This window comes from Hypomesus nipponensis, chromosome 5 (genome assembly GCF_054491055.1).
Source record: "Hypomesus nipponensis isolate SF chromosome 5, ASM5449105v1, whole genome shotgun sequence".
NCBI lineage: Eukaryota > Metazoa > Chordata > Actinopteri > Osmeriformes > Osmeridae > Hypomesus > Hypomesus nipponensis.
This window is the reverse complement of record NC_140365.1, coordinates 12,797,401-12,811,132: the sequence shown is the minus strand read 5'-3', so window position 1 is coordinate 12,811,132 and position 13,732 is coordinate 12,797,401. Positions and strand designations below refer to the sequence as shown.

The following is a 13,732-nucleotide window of genomic DNA, read 5'->3' as shown; positions in this document are numbered from 1 at the left end:
AGTGGTATATGTGATGAGTCATTGAGGTTGCTGAAGTGTCTGAAACTTGAATCCCTGAAATGAGAGCCAGGCAAAGCAAACACTTGCAACCAGAGTTCACACCTCAAGCCTGTCACTTATATCATACATCCTGAGAAAAGGCCACTTTGTGATGGTGAGATTTACTCAGATGTGACTTGATTGAAGAGGCTCAATTGGTAACCATCTTCTGATCTCCTGAGCTGCAATCTGTACAGCAATGCATCATTGTGGTTTGGCTTGAACTGTGGACCGTTTTGGTGAACTGATCGCCCAAGTTTTTCATGAATAGCCAGTTGATCATAATTACAGATGGGAAGTAGAGAAATGACCAGTGTGACAGGCAGCATGCATTAGTGTGTCCACACCTTGTGCCTCGCACGCATTAATTCATACCAATCTTCTTTCAACGTTGCTAGCCCCCCCCCCCCAACACAAAGCAAAATGCCTGGAAGTGCTTTGAATCAAGTCAAGTCCTCTTGATGTCCCTCCCTAAAATCTTCAATTTTTTAAAAGGCCTGGGTGTGTGTGGTATGCTTTGGGGGGAGAGGGGTGGGGTTGTAGGAAGGTGATACTTGTCCTCGTGCAATCAAATTTGTAAATGGTTTCAAACAAATAGGAATATGTAGCAATTACCTACAGTTTGGTCTGTTGGATGAATTTTAGTCCAATACGGAATTCTGATGACTTTTGCTCAGGACACTGGGGGATTTTTGGGACTGCCCATTATGGTAATGATGGCTATCTGTTACAATGGTGAATGATATTGATGGAAAACCACATGTGACGTTTGAAACTGGAAAGTCATACGTTGTTGAAGATTTCTCTCCAGCTGACATCCCTTGCTTTGATGGCCATGGCATTCAGTTCAGAGGCTTATCAGTTTGATCCATTGACATACTGTATGCTTCAGCACAGCCTGTCGGTGAAGCTGGAGGACATATCTGAATGGTACCAGATTAAGACACACAAGCAAAATCAATTGTTGTGTTGATCTAAGATTAGAATAATATAACAAAGCATACACTTGGCAAAATAACTGACAACTATACTGATAGTCTTCAAAATGTTTACAACTCTCACATTTGTATTGGCACACAGTCACCTGTATTTATAGGTTAGCCTTGGGGTGTTGCGAACCAGCACACCTCTGGAGAGAGGTATACAATAGCCATCCTATTGACATATTGCGACACGGTGCGTTAGGAATTACTAGCAGTAATAGGACCGGTAGCTTTGTTGAAAAGCTAGCGTTTTACAGCCAAAACATTTTCTTTTTGAGATTTGAATAGGAAAGAGGTGTCAATGGACTTTGATATTCACGGTATGTTCATTTTACCCACCGAACTGTCGTTATTCTACTATGAAAAGGTAAAATCGGTTTTGCAGTCAATTGCCCCTTTAAAAAACTTAACCACTCTTGGCTAACTCTAGCATCAGACAAGGGCAAACAAACTGTATTCTCTAGACTAGAGGGTAATCCATAAAACAGACCATGGATCCCAAACTGACACGATTGTCAAGGCTGATGCAGGAGAGCTAAAGCACTGGTGTAACGCTCGCAAAACGACAAGAATATTCTATCTTTCACACACAATTAATGCAGAAGTTGGGGAAACCGGCTCCACCATATGGGTGTAATAATTGCATAATTGGATAAGTGGCTAGTGCCTAAAGCCAATCACTTTTGTGAAAAGATGCAACCCCTCCAGAGCTTTGCTCTGTTAAGTTATGAATTTTGTAATGTAGCCTGATAGAATCCTGTGCAGAGCCAAGGTAATAGGCCTACAGCAACATTAGTGACTTCACCTATTGTGTCGTAAACAACCCAAACATTTAAGCAATGGTAACCCTTGCAATTGACATGCTCTATAAATATATTGAATCTTGGTTGACTGATGGCTTTTATTCAAATTGTGGTTTTGGAAATGAATTACAATTGCTGATGAGGCATGTTTTGAAAGAGGAGCAGCACTGCTTTAATATGCCACTCTTCCTCTGTAGGGTTTATTGGTAAAGACCTGAATGATACAGCTCCTTTGTTACTGGCAGTGTTGGTCAAGTTATTTGGAAATAGTAATTAGTTACTGATTACTTCTCAAAGAAAGTAAGCAAGTTACTTTACTGACTACTTAGTTTCAAAAGTAATTAGTTACTTTAATATTGACTTTACTTAGTTACTTTAAAAAAACATGATGCACAACCTGAATACGCTATAAAGCAATAGACCTTTCAGCCTAATTCTATTATTTCTGCATATTCCATCATATCAAATTGAAACAGTCTCTTTTTAAAAACTTTCAGTTTCAATCTTTATGCACTTTGCATCATGGCAGCTTGACACAGCTTTTGGTCAGTATTTGTTCTACGATGCGTCAGGATGATTCTGAGTCTGCAGTGGAAATGGGCAATATGTCCTCGACACATAGCCAGTGACGAGTTTCTTCAGTTCAGTGGCAGTAATTCCTGTCGCGCGTAAGTTTATTTTCACCCGTTTAGCAGGAGAGGGGCCGTCAGAGGTTTGCCCTGTGGAATTGGATGTGGGAGCCATGTAAGTGGGGGGATCTGGGGGTTTCTCAATGAGTTTCACATTCCTTTGTCGGCTTGCTAGTTGCTTGCTCAGATTTGAGGTGGAATTTATCACTGTAGATTTACCAAGTCAAACTCAAAGTAATGTTGGTACTTCCAAGCATCAAACGCTGCATGGTCCTGCTTTCTCCTGCACTCTGTTATCTTTTGTTGATCTACACATGCACTGACATCGCACCACTCATACGTGATTGTCATGAGACAAACAAATACACAAATTAAATCACGGTTTAGTAATGCAGAACAGAACAGTCATCTAATTACTGTTTTTGCAACTGTAATCCCTTACTTTACTCATTACTTGAAAAAAGTTGTAGTGTGGTTTGCACGGTTAAGATTAGCAATACTTAGTTTATAATAAAGTATAGTAGTTCTTGGGGCACGACCTCTGATTCGTGGAAGGGACAGAGGAAACCTTGTTTAATAAAATAGCACTCGTAATAATCAGTCTAATCTTAAGTAGTGAATTCTATGAAAGTAGAGCCGATCATATAACGTGAGAGATGAGCAAGTATTATACACAATGATTTATTTAAGAGAATGTAATTATAGTGAACACATACCAGGTAAGTTATGGGTTAGTTGGGCTAAAGCAGTACAGTAGGCCTAGATTCTAATGCGAGCGCACTACACAATGGTTGCGTAGAGCGCGTGTGAAGGGGGAGGGGAGAAGTTGAGGAAAAGGTAGAGAGGAAGAGGCTTCTATAGTAACAATGGACGATCAATGGAAACTGACCTAACGATGATTAAGTTAAATCATTTGTAAAATACAGTCAAACATCAACAATTCAAACACAACATGCCAATATGTCACAAGTAAGAAATATTGCAAATCGCAGTTACTTTTGTCGGTTTGAAGAACGGAGTCAATGGTTCGTTATGGCCAACGAATATAAACGGAATCTCTCGTCAAAGTTCCGGGCTCAAAGTGAATGTGCAGGTTATGAGGAAATAGACTAGATTGTGCACCTCCAGTTGATCCTACGAACGAGCGGGGGTGTACGTTTGGGGGTTAAATACCCCAAAGAACAAGGGGGTCATCCCTGTGAAGGTGACCTCTCTCATTGGTCAGTTACTTCCACCTGGGCGTTGTACTGGGACCTACCCAGAGGTGTGAAGTGGCTGATAGTTTTGAGTTCCATTATCTCAAATGTCCATGGAATGCTCAAACTTCAGAATATAACAATACAACATTCATAAATGGTTTTGTTAGTATGATACAATTATTTTGATACCAAGATTGACTGATTTAACTATACCTGAAGGGAAGTTATAATCAAACATCAATTAACAACGTTCTAGGTATATGAGACAAACACATTATAACACATCGACTACTGTCCTTGAATTAGTGTCCATGAGCCATGTAGTCCTTTAGAAAATGTTTGTAAGTCCACACAAGAAAGTTCCTTCAAGTAATTCCCTTTGTTCTGACAATGTGAGACCATGTGGTCTCTGTTCCTGACCCCATGCTGGGTCAGGAATTTGAAGCTCCTGGGAGATAAGGACAAAAGGGGGAAAGACCCTTTCCTCGTCGGGGGTAGGGGAAGGTATGGATGGTACCATGCTTTGTCTGTGGACTCTCTGCTACAAAGTAATCGGATAACAGTAACATGTTACTTCTAACGCGTTACTGCCCAAGACTGGTCATTGGTCACTCAGACATTTATCTGGAACAGTCGTTCATTTGCACCAAAGAGACTGTATTGTTAAATTACAATCACATCTTCTAGCACACATCACTGGAGAAGTTGTCTCAACTGTTGAAGAGGAATGTGAACTAAGGATGACTGAAATTATAATTTAAGTAAACAGGTGGTGGTCCAATTTGAATTTGTATGCGTTAGGCAATCTTTCTTTCATATATTCGGTGTTCCTATTTTAGTTTGCAGGTTGGGTGTATCTATGGCGAAGCTTTAGTCTACCAATCACTTTGTTTTGTTTACCATACGAGTTCAAATCAAATCAAATTTATTTGTATAGCCCTTTTTACACGCAAGCATGTCACAGAGGGCTTCACATACGCCCATAGAACTGCCCCTCAACCAACCTAAACCCTCAAGGAAGACAAGGAAAAACTCCCAGAAAAACTCCCAACGGGAGAAAAAATGGAAGAAACCTTGGGAGGAGCAATTCAGAGAGGGATCCCCTCCTCCAGAGACGGTTGGCAAGAGAGAGGAGCAGAACACAAGCTAAACATAGTCATACAGTGTCAATGGGTTTTGAAACACCAAAAATCCATTGTTCGGCTTTATAGACGTTGGATGGGACCTGGAAACTCGCTGTTGGCCGTCATGGAGGCTGGTTTCCGGTTGACGACCTGGTCCAGCGTTGGTAGACCGACGACCAGGCAGGTCCTGACAGCTCAGACCCCCCACACCACAAGGGATGTGTGGGGGGGACAGAGAGGAGAACAGGGATTAGAGAATGCCAGGAGCAGCTAACAGTTTCAGTCGTAATAGAATGAGATCCCCACCGGTTAAGTGTGGACTAGTGCAGCAATTTAACAAAGCTAAGAGGGTATTTGATGCAGCCCCACACACCAAGACAGCGACAGCCCCCCTTGGTTGGAACATGAAATCTGTTCCAGGGGAAACAACTCTAAAATAGGTTATATTTATACGAATAAGGATGAAAACAACCAGCCCCCCGTTGTCTCCAACTAGTAAACTATAACAATTAAAATATACAGCAACGGAACTATTACATTAACAATATACAATAACAGGTTTACTTTATTTGTAACATTTAAATGGGCAGTGTGAACATAAGCTAAAATTACAATTTAAAAGTTACATGTGATACACACATAGGCAAACGCACACCCCAGGTTTACATAGAAAGTACACACATTTAACAATCATAGGATTGACTAAACAGGAACGTTTTTAATCTAGTTTTAAATGTCAAAACAGTATCAGCCTCCCTAATTGAGACAGGTAATTTGTTCCAGAGAAGAGGTGCTCTATATGAGAACGCCCTACCTCCAGCAGTTTTTTTCTTAATTTTGGGTATTACCAGATAGCCGGCATCTTGAGATCTTAGAGTCCTTGCGGGGCAATAGGGTGCAAGGAGACCGGAGAGGTACAGTGGTGCCAATCCATGTAGAGATTTGTAAGTTAGTAGTAAAACTTTGAAATCAGCTCTGGCTTGGATAGGGAGCCAGTGTAAAGAGATAAGAGTAGATGTTATATGATCAAACTTTCTTGTTTTTGTCAATAGTCTAGCAGCAGCATTTTGTACCCGCTGTAAATTTTTCAAGTAGGTAATTGGGAGGCCAGAGAACAACACATTGCAGTAGTCCAATCGGGACGTAACAAAAGCATGTATTAGTTTTTCAGCATCATCCTTTGAGAGGAATTTTCGTATTTTGGCAATATTACGTAGATGGAAAAATGCAGTTCTGGTGATTTGTTTAATATGGTACTCAAACGAAAGGTCTGGGTCCAATGTGACTCCTAAATTTTTTACCAACTGGCTTTGAGATACTTTGACACCATCTAAGTTTAAGGTCAGATTGGATAAATTATTTCTGTATTTTTTAGGGCCGAAAATTTGAACCTCGGTTTTATCCGAATTAAGAAGAAGGAAATTTGCTGTCATCCAAGTTCTCAACCCGGAAACACATTTTTCCATAGCATGTGGAAATTCTCCAGGCTTTATGGACATGTATAGCTGAGTATCATCTGCATAACAGTGAAAATTTACCCCAGAGCTTCTAATTATGTTTCCTAAAGGCAACATATAGAGTGAAAATAACAGAGGGCCTAGAACTGAACCCTGTGGTACTCCGTATTTTACAGTAGTGCTCCTGGATGAGCAACCATCATAGTGGACATATTGTGATCTATCAGATAGATACGATCTAAACCACTGAAGTGAAGTACCAGAGATCCCAACATAGTTCTCCATACGCTCCAGGAGAATCTCATGATCCACAGTGTCAAATGCTGCACTAAGGTCTAGAAGAACCAGAACAGAGATAGAGCCCGCGTCAGAGGCTAATAATAGATCATTGACTACCTTAGCTAATGCAGTTTCAGTGCTGTGGTGAAGACGAAATCCAGACTGGAGAGGTTCATAAAGCTGATTTGAGGAGAGGTGCTCAGTTAGCTGTTGTGCCACAGCTTTTTCAAAAATTTGGGAGAGAAATGGCAAATTTGAAATTGGCCTATAGTTGCTAATACAACCTGGATCCAGGTTTGGTTTTTTAAGAAGGGGCTTAATAATAGCTTGTTTGAAATTGTCAGGGACTTGTCCAGTTACAAGAGATTCATTAATAATACTAAGCATGGAAGGTCCAATAATAGGGAGAAGTTCCCTACAAAGTTTGGCAGGGAGGGGATCAAGAAGGCAGCTGATGGGTTTCGAGGAATCTACCAGCTCGATGAACGCTTCCATAGAAATAGGGTTAAAGTGGGTAAGAGCCTCAACATGCAGCATGCTGGGTATAGAGTCAAATTCTGTGTTGATGGCCACTCCTCCAGGCCTAGTCTGTAGTTTGTCCCTTATTGCATAGATTTTTTGGTCAAAGAAATCTAAGAAATCATTGGGAGAGAGATCTGAACTAACACAGAGTGTACTTTTCTTAGTGAGTTTTGCAACAGTATCAAATAGGAACTTTGTGTTGTGTTTGTTCTTACTAATCAATTTCGAGAAATATTCTGATCTGGACCTGATGAGGACTTGCTTGTACTCAATTTGGCTGTCCTTCCAGGCCAGGCGGAAAACCTCCAATTTAGTGGTACGCCACTTATGCTCTAATTTTCGAGTGGACCTCTTGAGAGTGCGGCTTTCCTCTGAATACCATGGAGCCATTTTCTTGTCTTTTCTTTTCCTTGGTTTGAGTGGGGCAACAGAATCTAGGGATAACTGAAGAACCAAATTCAGATCCCTTGTTTTAGCATTTAATGATTTATTTGGGACGTCCAGTGCTTCTAGTGCAGCAGGTAGAATATTAGCCAGTTCCATAGCTGTGTTTGGGGTTATGCAGCGGCTAGTAGAAATATTCTGGGTGCCTCCAGGGCTCTGGCAGAGATCCATTTTAAAGGTAACCAGGCAGTGGTCTGATAATATAGGATTGTGGGGGTGGACAATTATGTCACTAATCTTGATTCCCCGTGTGAGAACTCCGGTGCATTATACCTGGGACACACTGGCTGCGAAGCGCCGCGATTGGCTGTAAAGTGCCTGGAAGTGCCGCCAACGGCTCGCACTCTGCAGCGTTCGTCGCAGCAGCTGGTCTAATTTTTCCGCCGGATGCTTGCGATTTCGGCTGAAGGATGAGAAAATACACCATATTATATGATGTATGTAGTAGTGGGAGTCAGATGGCTGAGCGGTGAGGGAACCGGGCTAGTAATCGGAAGGTTGCTAGATCGATTCCCGGCTATGCCAAATGTTGTGTCCTTAGGCAAGGCACTTCACCCTACTTGCCTCGGGGGGAATGTCCCTGTACCTACTGTAAGTCGCTCTGGATAAGAGCGTCTGCTAAATGACTAAATGTAAATGTATGTGGATAAACAAACATGTTAAGATTTTACGATATTAGTTTTAGGCTATAGCCCAGGGCTATTCAATAACAAATTCAGTTGGGCCAGATTTTCAAACCAAGAAGATTAGCTGGGCCAGTCATTCCAGCGGCAAAGCAGCTCATAATTACAAATTTTAAAACCAACACAAACAAATTTACTGAAAAACATGTAAGGTTTATTCATTGTTTCTCTGAACTTTGGTCAGTTTGCACAGCAAAAGGTGCATAAAAAAAACAATAAAAGAGCTACATGAACAGAATCTGAGGTAGGCCCTACTTTTTCCACTTACAAAAGAAGAAAAAAAATGACCTAGGTACCTCTTGCCTAGGCCTACCTAGACAAAAATGTCTGACCACAAAGTGCATAAAAGGTTTGTAAGTTGTCAATGCAATCCAAAGGCATATGACTGCATGTCAACGAGTTTGAGTGTGAATTTCCCCTTGTCAATGGAAGGGACCACTTTCTTTGCTCTGGAGGTCTCCTACTATTGCAACAGTGAACGGGTCTCTGGCAAAAACGGCCAGCTCTGTGGGCAGAACAAGTCCCTCCAATAGACCAGCAAAGTTATTTTTCAACCTCGCAATGATATCTGTCATCACATCCGTGATTTGTGTGGGGGATGATATGCATTTGCGCAATGTTGAAAAATGCAGCATTTGGCCTGTGCTCAAATCAGTTGCGAAAAGGTCCAGTTTAACTTGGAATGCGCGCATCTGTTCCACAAGGTCAATGAAAGTTTTGTCTCTGCTTTGTAGTCCCAAATTGAGATCATTCAGGGGTTTAAATATGTTGCTCAGAAAGCAGGCATCGGCCATGAAGTTGTCGTCCAGTATGCGACTCAAGTGCATTTCTGCCTGTTTTTGCTTGCTGCGGAGGAGGAAAGTTGTGATCTCCTCTGTGAGACCACAGATAGGCTCCAGTGCTTTGCTTTTGGACAGCCACCTCACCTCATGCAAAAGCAGGTCGCGGTGCTCTGCAGACATCTCTGACAGCAGGTTTGACTTTGGATGTTGCGGTAAAATAAACAAGTATTTGTCAGTCCAGGCAGGGTTAAACTGACAGTTTTCATTGTAAATTTTACATATCAGTGTTGAGAAAAACATATTGATAGTAATCAAGGCTACCGGCACGCTGTTTGCGTGTTGCAAGGCTACGTGGTCTGTACTACTGTATGAATTGACATAGGAATTTATGTTTTTGGCGGGACCACGGGCTGGGCCACTCGGAGGTTGCTTCCGAGCCACATGATAGCCAAATGAATAGCCCTGCAGTAAGCAATGCAAATGTTGCAGCTTGTTTGGTAAAACAGAAAGTATTTTCTTTCTCTCCAATTGTTATGCTCTCATCTCACTCTTGGGTTGACTCAGGAATTGTAAACTTTCTGTGTAGTCAAACAAATAAAATTGTCTGCAGTTGACTTTTTCCTGCAAAAGATCCCCCCCCCCCCCCCCCCCCTTGTCATGTCTTCATATGAAGTGGTGCTTTGGCTGTAAACAATATTTATTTAAACTTCCTCTAACATGTGTTTCGTCCACAGGGGCTGAAACCAATGGATCATAATGGGCTCTCAGATCCTTATGTCAAACTGCATTTGCTGCCTGGGGCCAGTAAGGTACGAAGCTGTTTTTGCACTTCTAACAATAATTCTGCAAATACAGTGGCCATTATTTTATGGATGTTACTAACTTGACAATTTATTGTGGAAAGGTGGCTCCACCTTGATCACACCTGTCATTTCATGCTTGGGATAGTATAGATTTGACGTTATGACAAGTTATTTAACTATTGTTACAGTGATTGATTCATATGAAGGGCATCACTGTTGAGCCATTATCCATCCCCACACAATGTCTTCAGTCGTAAGACATTTACATTTATTCATTTAGCAGACGCTTTTATCCAAAGCGACTTCCAAGAGAGAGCTTTACAAAAGAGCATAGGTCACTGAACATAACAACGAGATTGTCCCAAACATTGCAAGTAGCCAAAAACATGAAGCATACATTGTGAAAAAGCTAAACAAGTGCCAAAAAGGGAAGACCCATAAGAGCATGCAGTTATACAAGTTACAAATTAAAACGACATGAACCACAAAAGTGCAGGACTGTACCTGTAGAAGACAATCAACAGTAACATATTTCACAGCGAGTACAAGACTTAGCTTCGTTATATCTAACCTAAAAGAGCAATGAGTCACTTAATAAGAGTCATTGTGATCCTGGAGGAAACTAACTAACAAGTCCAGCCAAGCATTCTTGAGTGCCGTTGTACTGTAAGACACCATACTGGAAGTCCAATAGATGCTGATTGGTTTAAAAGAAAACAAATGTGTCCAGTCATTCAAGCTATTTAGTTTAGACAAGCCTCATCTCCCATTCCATGTGATTCATCAAAACCCCAGAGTAGTCTTTCAGCGTGAATTATTATGTCAGCTCAAGGACTTGGAATCCTTTAATCAAATCCATGCAGTCAAACCTGCGTCCTTCAAACATCACCCCACCCCCATTTGCCCATGAGTGCTACCAAAAACAGAGATGTGGCAGGATAAGTAGAAGAAATATCACAGGGAACATTGACTAGTTTGAGTCTAATTCTGCTACCAAAGTTGAAAATTATAAATTATTTTCTGTAGGCATGTGTGTGGGTTGTCAAGAGGAAACTAATCAGCAGGGTCTTTGTTCCTGGTGATGTTCATGTTAGGTGACTCAGGGAAAATTAGGTATGGGTCCTGATGGACCGCAGTCTCCTGCCAGAGGGGAGTGGCTAGATTCTTCCTGAAGTCCACAACAATCTCCACTCGGTCACAGTTTGATGAACTGATGACTGGACGTGCAGTTGTAGGTGTACAGGGAGAAGAGCAGAGGGGAAAGGATGCAGCTCTGAGGAGATCCGGTGCTCATGGACCGGGATTCCGAGATGTGTGTTCCGAGCTTGGCGCACTGCTTCCTGTCAGACAGGAAGTCTGTGATACACCTGCAGGTGGAGTCCAGCACGTTCAGCTGAAAGAGATTGTCCTGAAGCAAAGCCGGGATGATGATGTTGAAAGCAGAGCTGAAGTCCACAAACATGATCCTAGCATAGGATGCTGGGGAATCCAGGTACTGGAGGGTGACGTGGAGGGCCATGTTTACTGCGCCGTTTACAGACCTTTTGTCTCTGTAAGCAAACTGAACGGGGTCCAGAAGAAGGTCTGTGATGGATTTGAGGTGTGCCAGCACCAGGCGCTCATAAGACTTCATTACCACAGAGGTCAGGGCCGTATTAAAAAAATAAAGCCGTGGCTTTGTACCCCGATTTTACAGTTTTCTTGTGGTTGTACGGTTTATATTTCAAAGCGGCTTATAGTCCGGTTTTAGAACAAAAAAGTGGCTTCCTCCCAAGATCTCTACAGACCGTGCAGCTAATTTAATGCTCAACACTTGAACGGGGGCGTATTACTTTAAAGAGGAATTATTTTGTTGTGAAAAATCTTCTACGTCTTCAACCAATATAAAAATTTAAAAACAGCACTGGAACTCAGCAAAGTTTGACGCAAAGTGTTTATTAGAATTCAGAGTGACAGAGATTCCAACAAACGTGAGCATGATCCCGGGATCAGACTGATGTTTTCGTTGGACATTTCACTTTTATAGTCTTCTCCCCATTGGATGATAATATGGTACACTACTTGTTGGTCACAAATACATTTAGGCCACAAGGTGAACCACAAAAAGTATTTTAGAAAATGATTCCTGCTCCGCAGTCTGGCATCTACACAATCTTTAGCTCATAAAAAAGAACGAGTCATGCTAACCTACCAAAAAAAGTTAGCCGTTGAAATTTCAGTTGATTGTCGATGCGTCTATGTTTTATGTTGAACTCGTTTCTTCAGATTTTCAGGATTTTGGTGGCACGGTTCGACACGTGATCTGTCTACACCAATAAGGTAGCTGCTTTTTGTCAACATGGATGGATATGGTTGGCAAATAGAGGATGGGACCTTGCACGTCACCTGGATGACCAGAAATTCGGCCCCTGACAGTGTTTTGCATGTGATACACTGCAGCTGCTTAAGTGCCTGTGAGACAGGCAGATGTTCCTGTTTTTCTGCAGGACTGTCTTGCACAATGCACAGACTGATGTTGTTACTGTAACATTCAATTCATTCATTCATTCTTCCACAAATGAAAACAACCAAGGCCGTAGCCATGGAGTCAACATTGGAGGGGACTAATTGATTTTTTAATGATAATTTCGGACAGCATGTGTGGTTGCCTGTCGTAGAGTAGCACGTTTATATTTTTATATCAATATATTGGGGGGGGATCTTGACCAGATTTGGGATATGTCCCCCCCAATATGTATTATGATAACGGCCTTGAAAACAACATTGATCAACCATAAAAACAATCTTTATGAAAAATATGAAATATGATATATAAAACTGTACATAACAGAATAAGGAATAACAGATTAAGGACACTCAGTCCTCACTGTCAGTGTCAGGACAGTTATCTTCCAGTTACTCAGTTTCTTTTGTGTTGGCACATTTACAACAACTAAATAAGTTGAGGGGGACAACATGTGTGTGTGATAGAGGGTGTGACCCATCTGTACTCTTCTTTAAACACTATGATCCTTTAAAATGCTTAGTAGCTAAGCTGGCATATGCCCTGCCCTTAATCAACCCCTGGTTCAGTCCTAAAGACCTGCATCCTTGGTACTCTGAACCATCTGAATGAATTGGTCCAAAACTAAGCAGTCAACAGTAGGAAATTTAGACTATCACATAAACTTGTCTCTCCTGCAAAGGACTGGATCTAGATTTGGGATCGAGCAAGACTGAACGTTTCATGCCACAACTGCTTTCAGCACATGTTCTCCTTTGCTGCACAGGAGAGGCTTACAATGTTTGCCTTTGACGTGTGTTGGTGGTCATAGTTTATGTACATTTTGAGTATAGAGAAAGAGCCTCCATTCTGTTTTCACTGTGGTTTTTAAACAAGCCTTTGTTAGTGCTAAATGCAACAACAGGTTTTGTCACTTTTATTGTCAAGAGTTTAATAAATTGTACTTTAGGGGTGTAACGGGGTAGACCTTGCTGTAAAACCAGCCTGGTGGGATAATTACTTGTATGTGAGTTGGCTTGTACAATAGCAAAGGGTTTACAATAAAGGTGATGGAGAAGGTGTGTAGAACACAGACAGTCAGTGCAAAAATAAATAAAGTTTTTATTCTTTAGAATATTATTACTACAGATTTCTACCGGTATAAGTGAGTCAAAGACGGTCTTAATCTGTTAATATCGAATGTAAATATCTAACTGGCTGGAAGATTAGTCCCTTCTGAGATGGCGCTAAGCATAGCCTACACTTAAACGAACTACATAAGTCTGTTTAACACAGTCCTGCAGAAAAACAGGAACATCTGCTTGTCTCACAGCGGCCACATTTCTGGACATCCAGGTGACGTGCAATGTCCCATCCTCTATTTGCCAACCATATCCATCCATGTTGACAAAAAACAGCTATCTTATTGGTGTTTACCGATCACGTGTTGACCATGCCACCAGAATCCTATTACGCTCTGAAGAAACAAGTTCTACATAAAAC

The 13,732-nt window shown here is 41.5% G+C and overlaps 1 protein-coding gene across 2 annotated transcripts in view; it reads left to right on the top strand.

The window, feature by feature from the left end:
- The window catches only part of doc2b (double C2-like domains, beta), a 303,902-nt gene that overhangs the window by 112,830 nt on the left and 177,340 nt on the right, over positions 1 to 13,732 (top strand). For both annotated transcript variants that reach the window (XM_084698130.1, XM_084698129.1), the window contains one exon: positions 9,679 to 9,753. In XM_084698130.1, the coding sequence (XP_084554256.1) occupies positions 9,679 to 9,753 (75 nt within the window). The remainder of the gene's footprint in view (positions 1 to 9,678; positions 9,754 to 13,732) is intronic.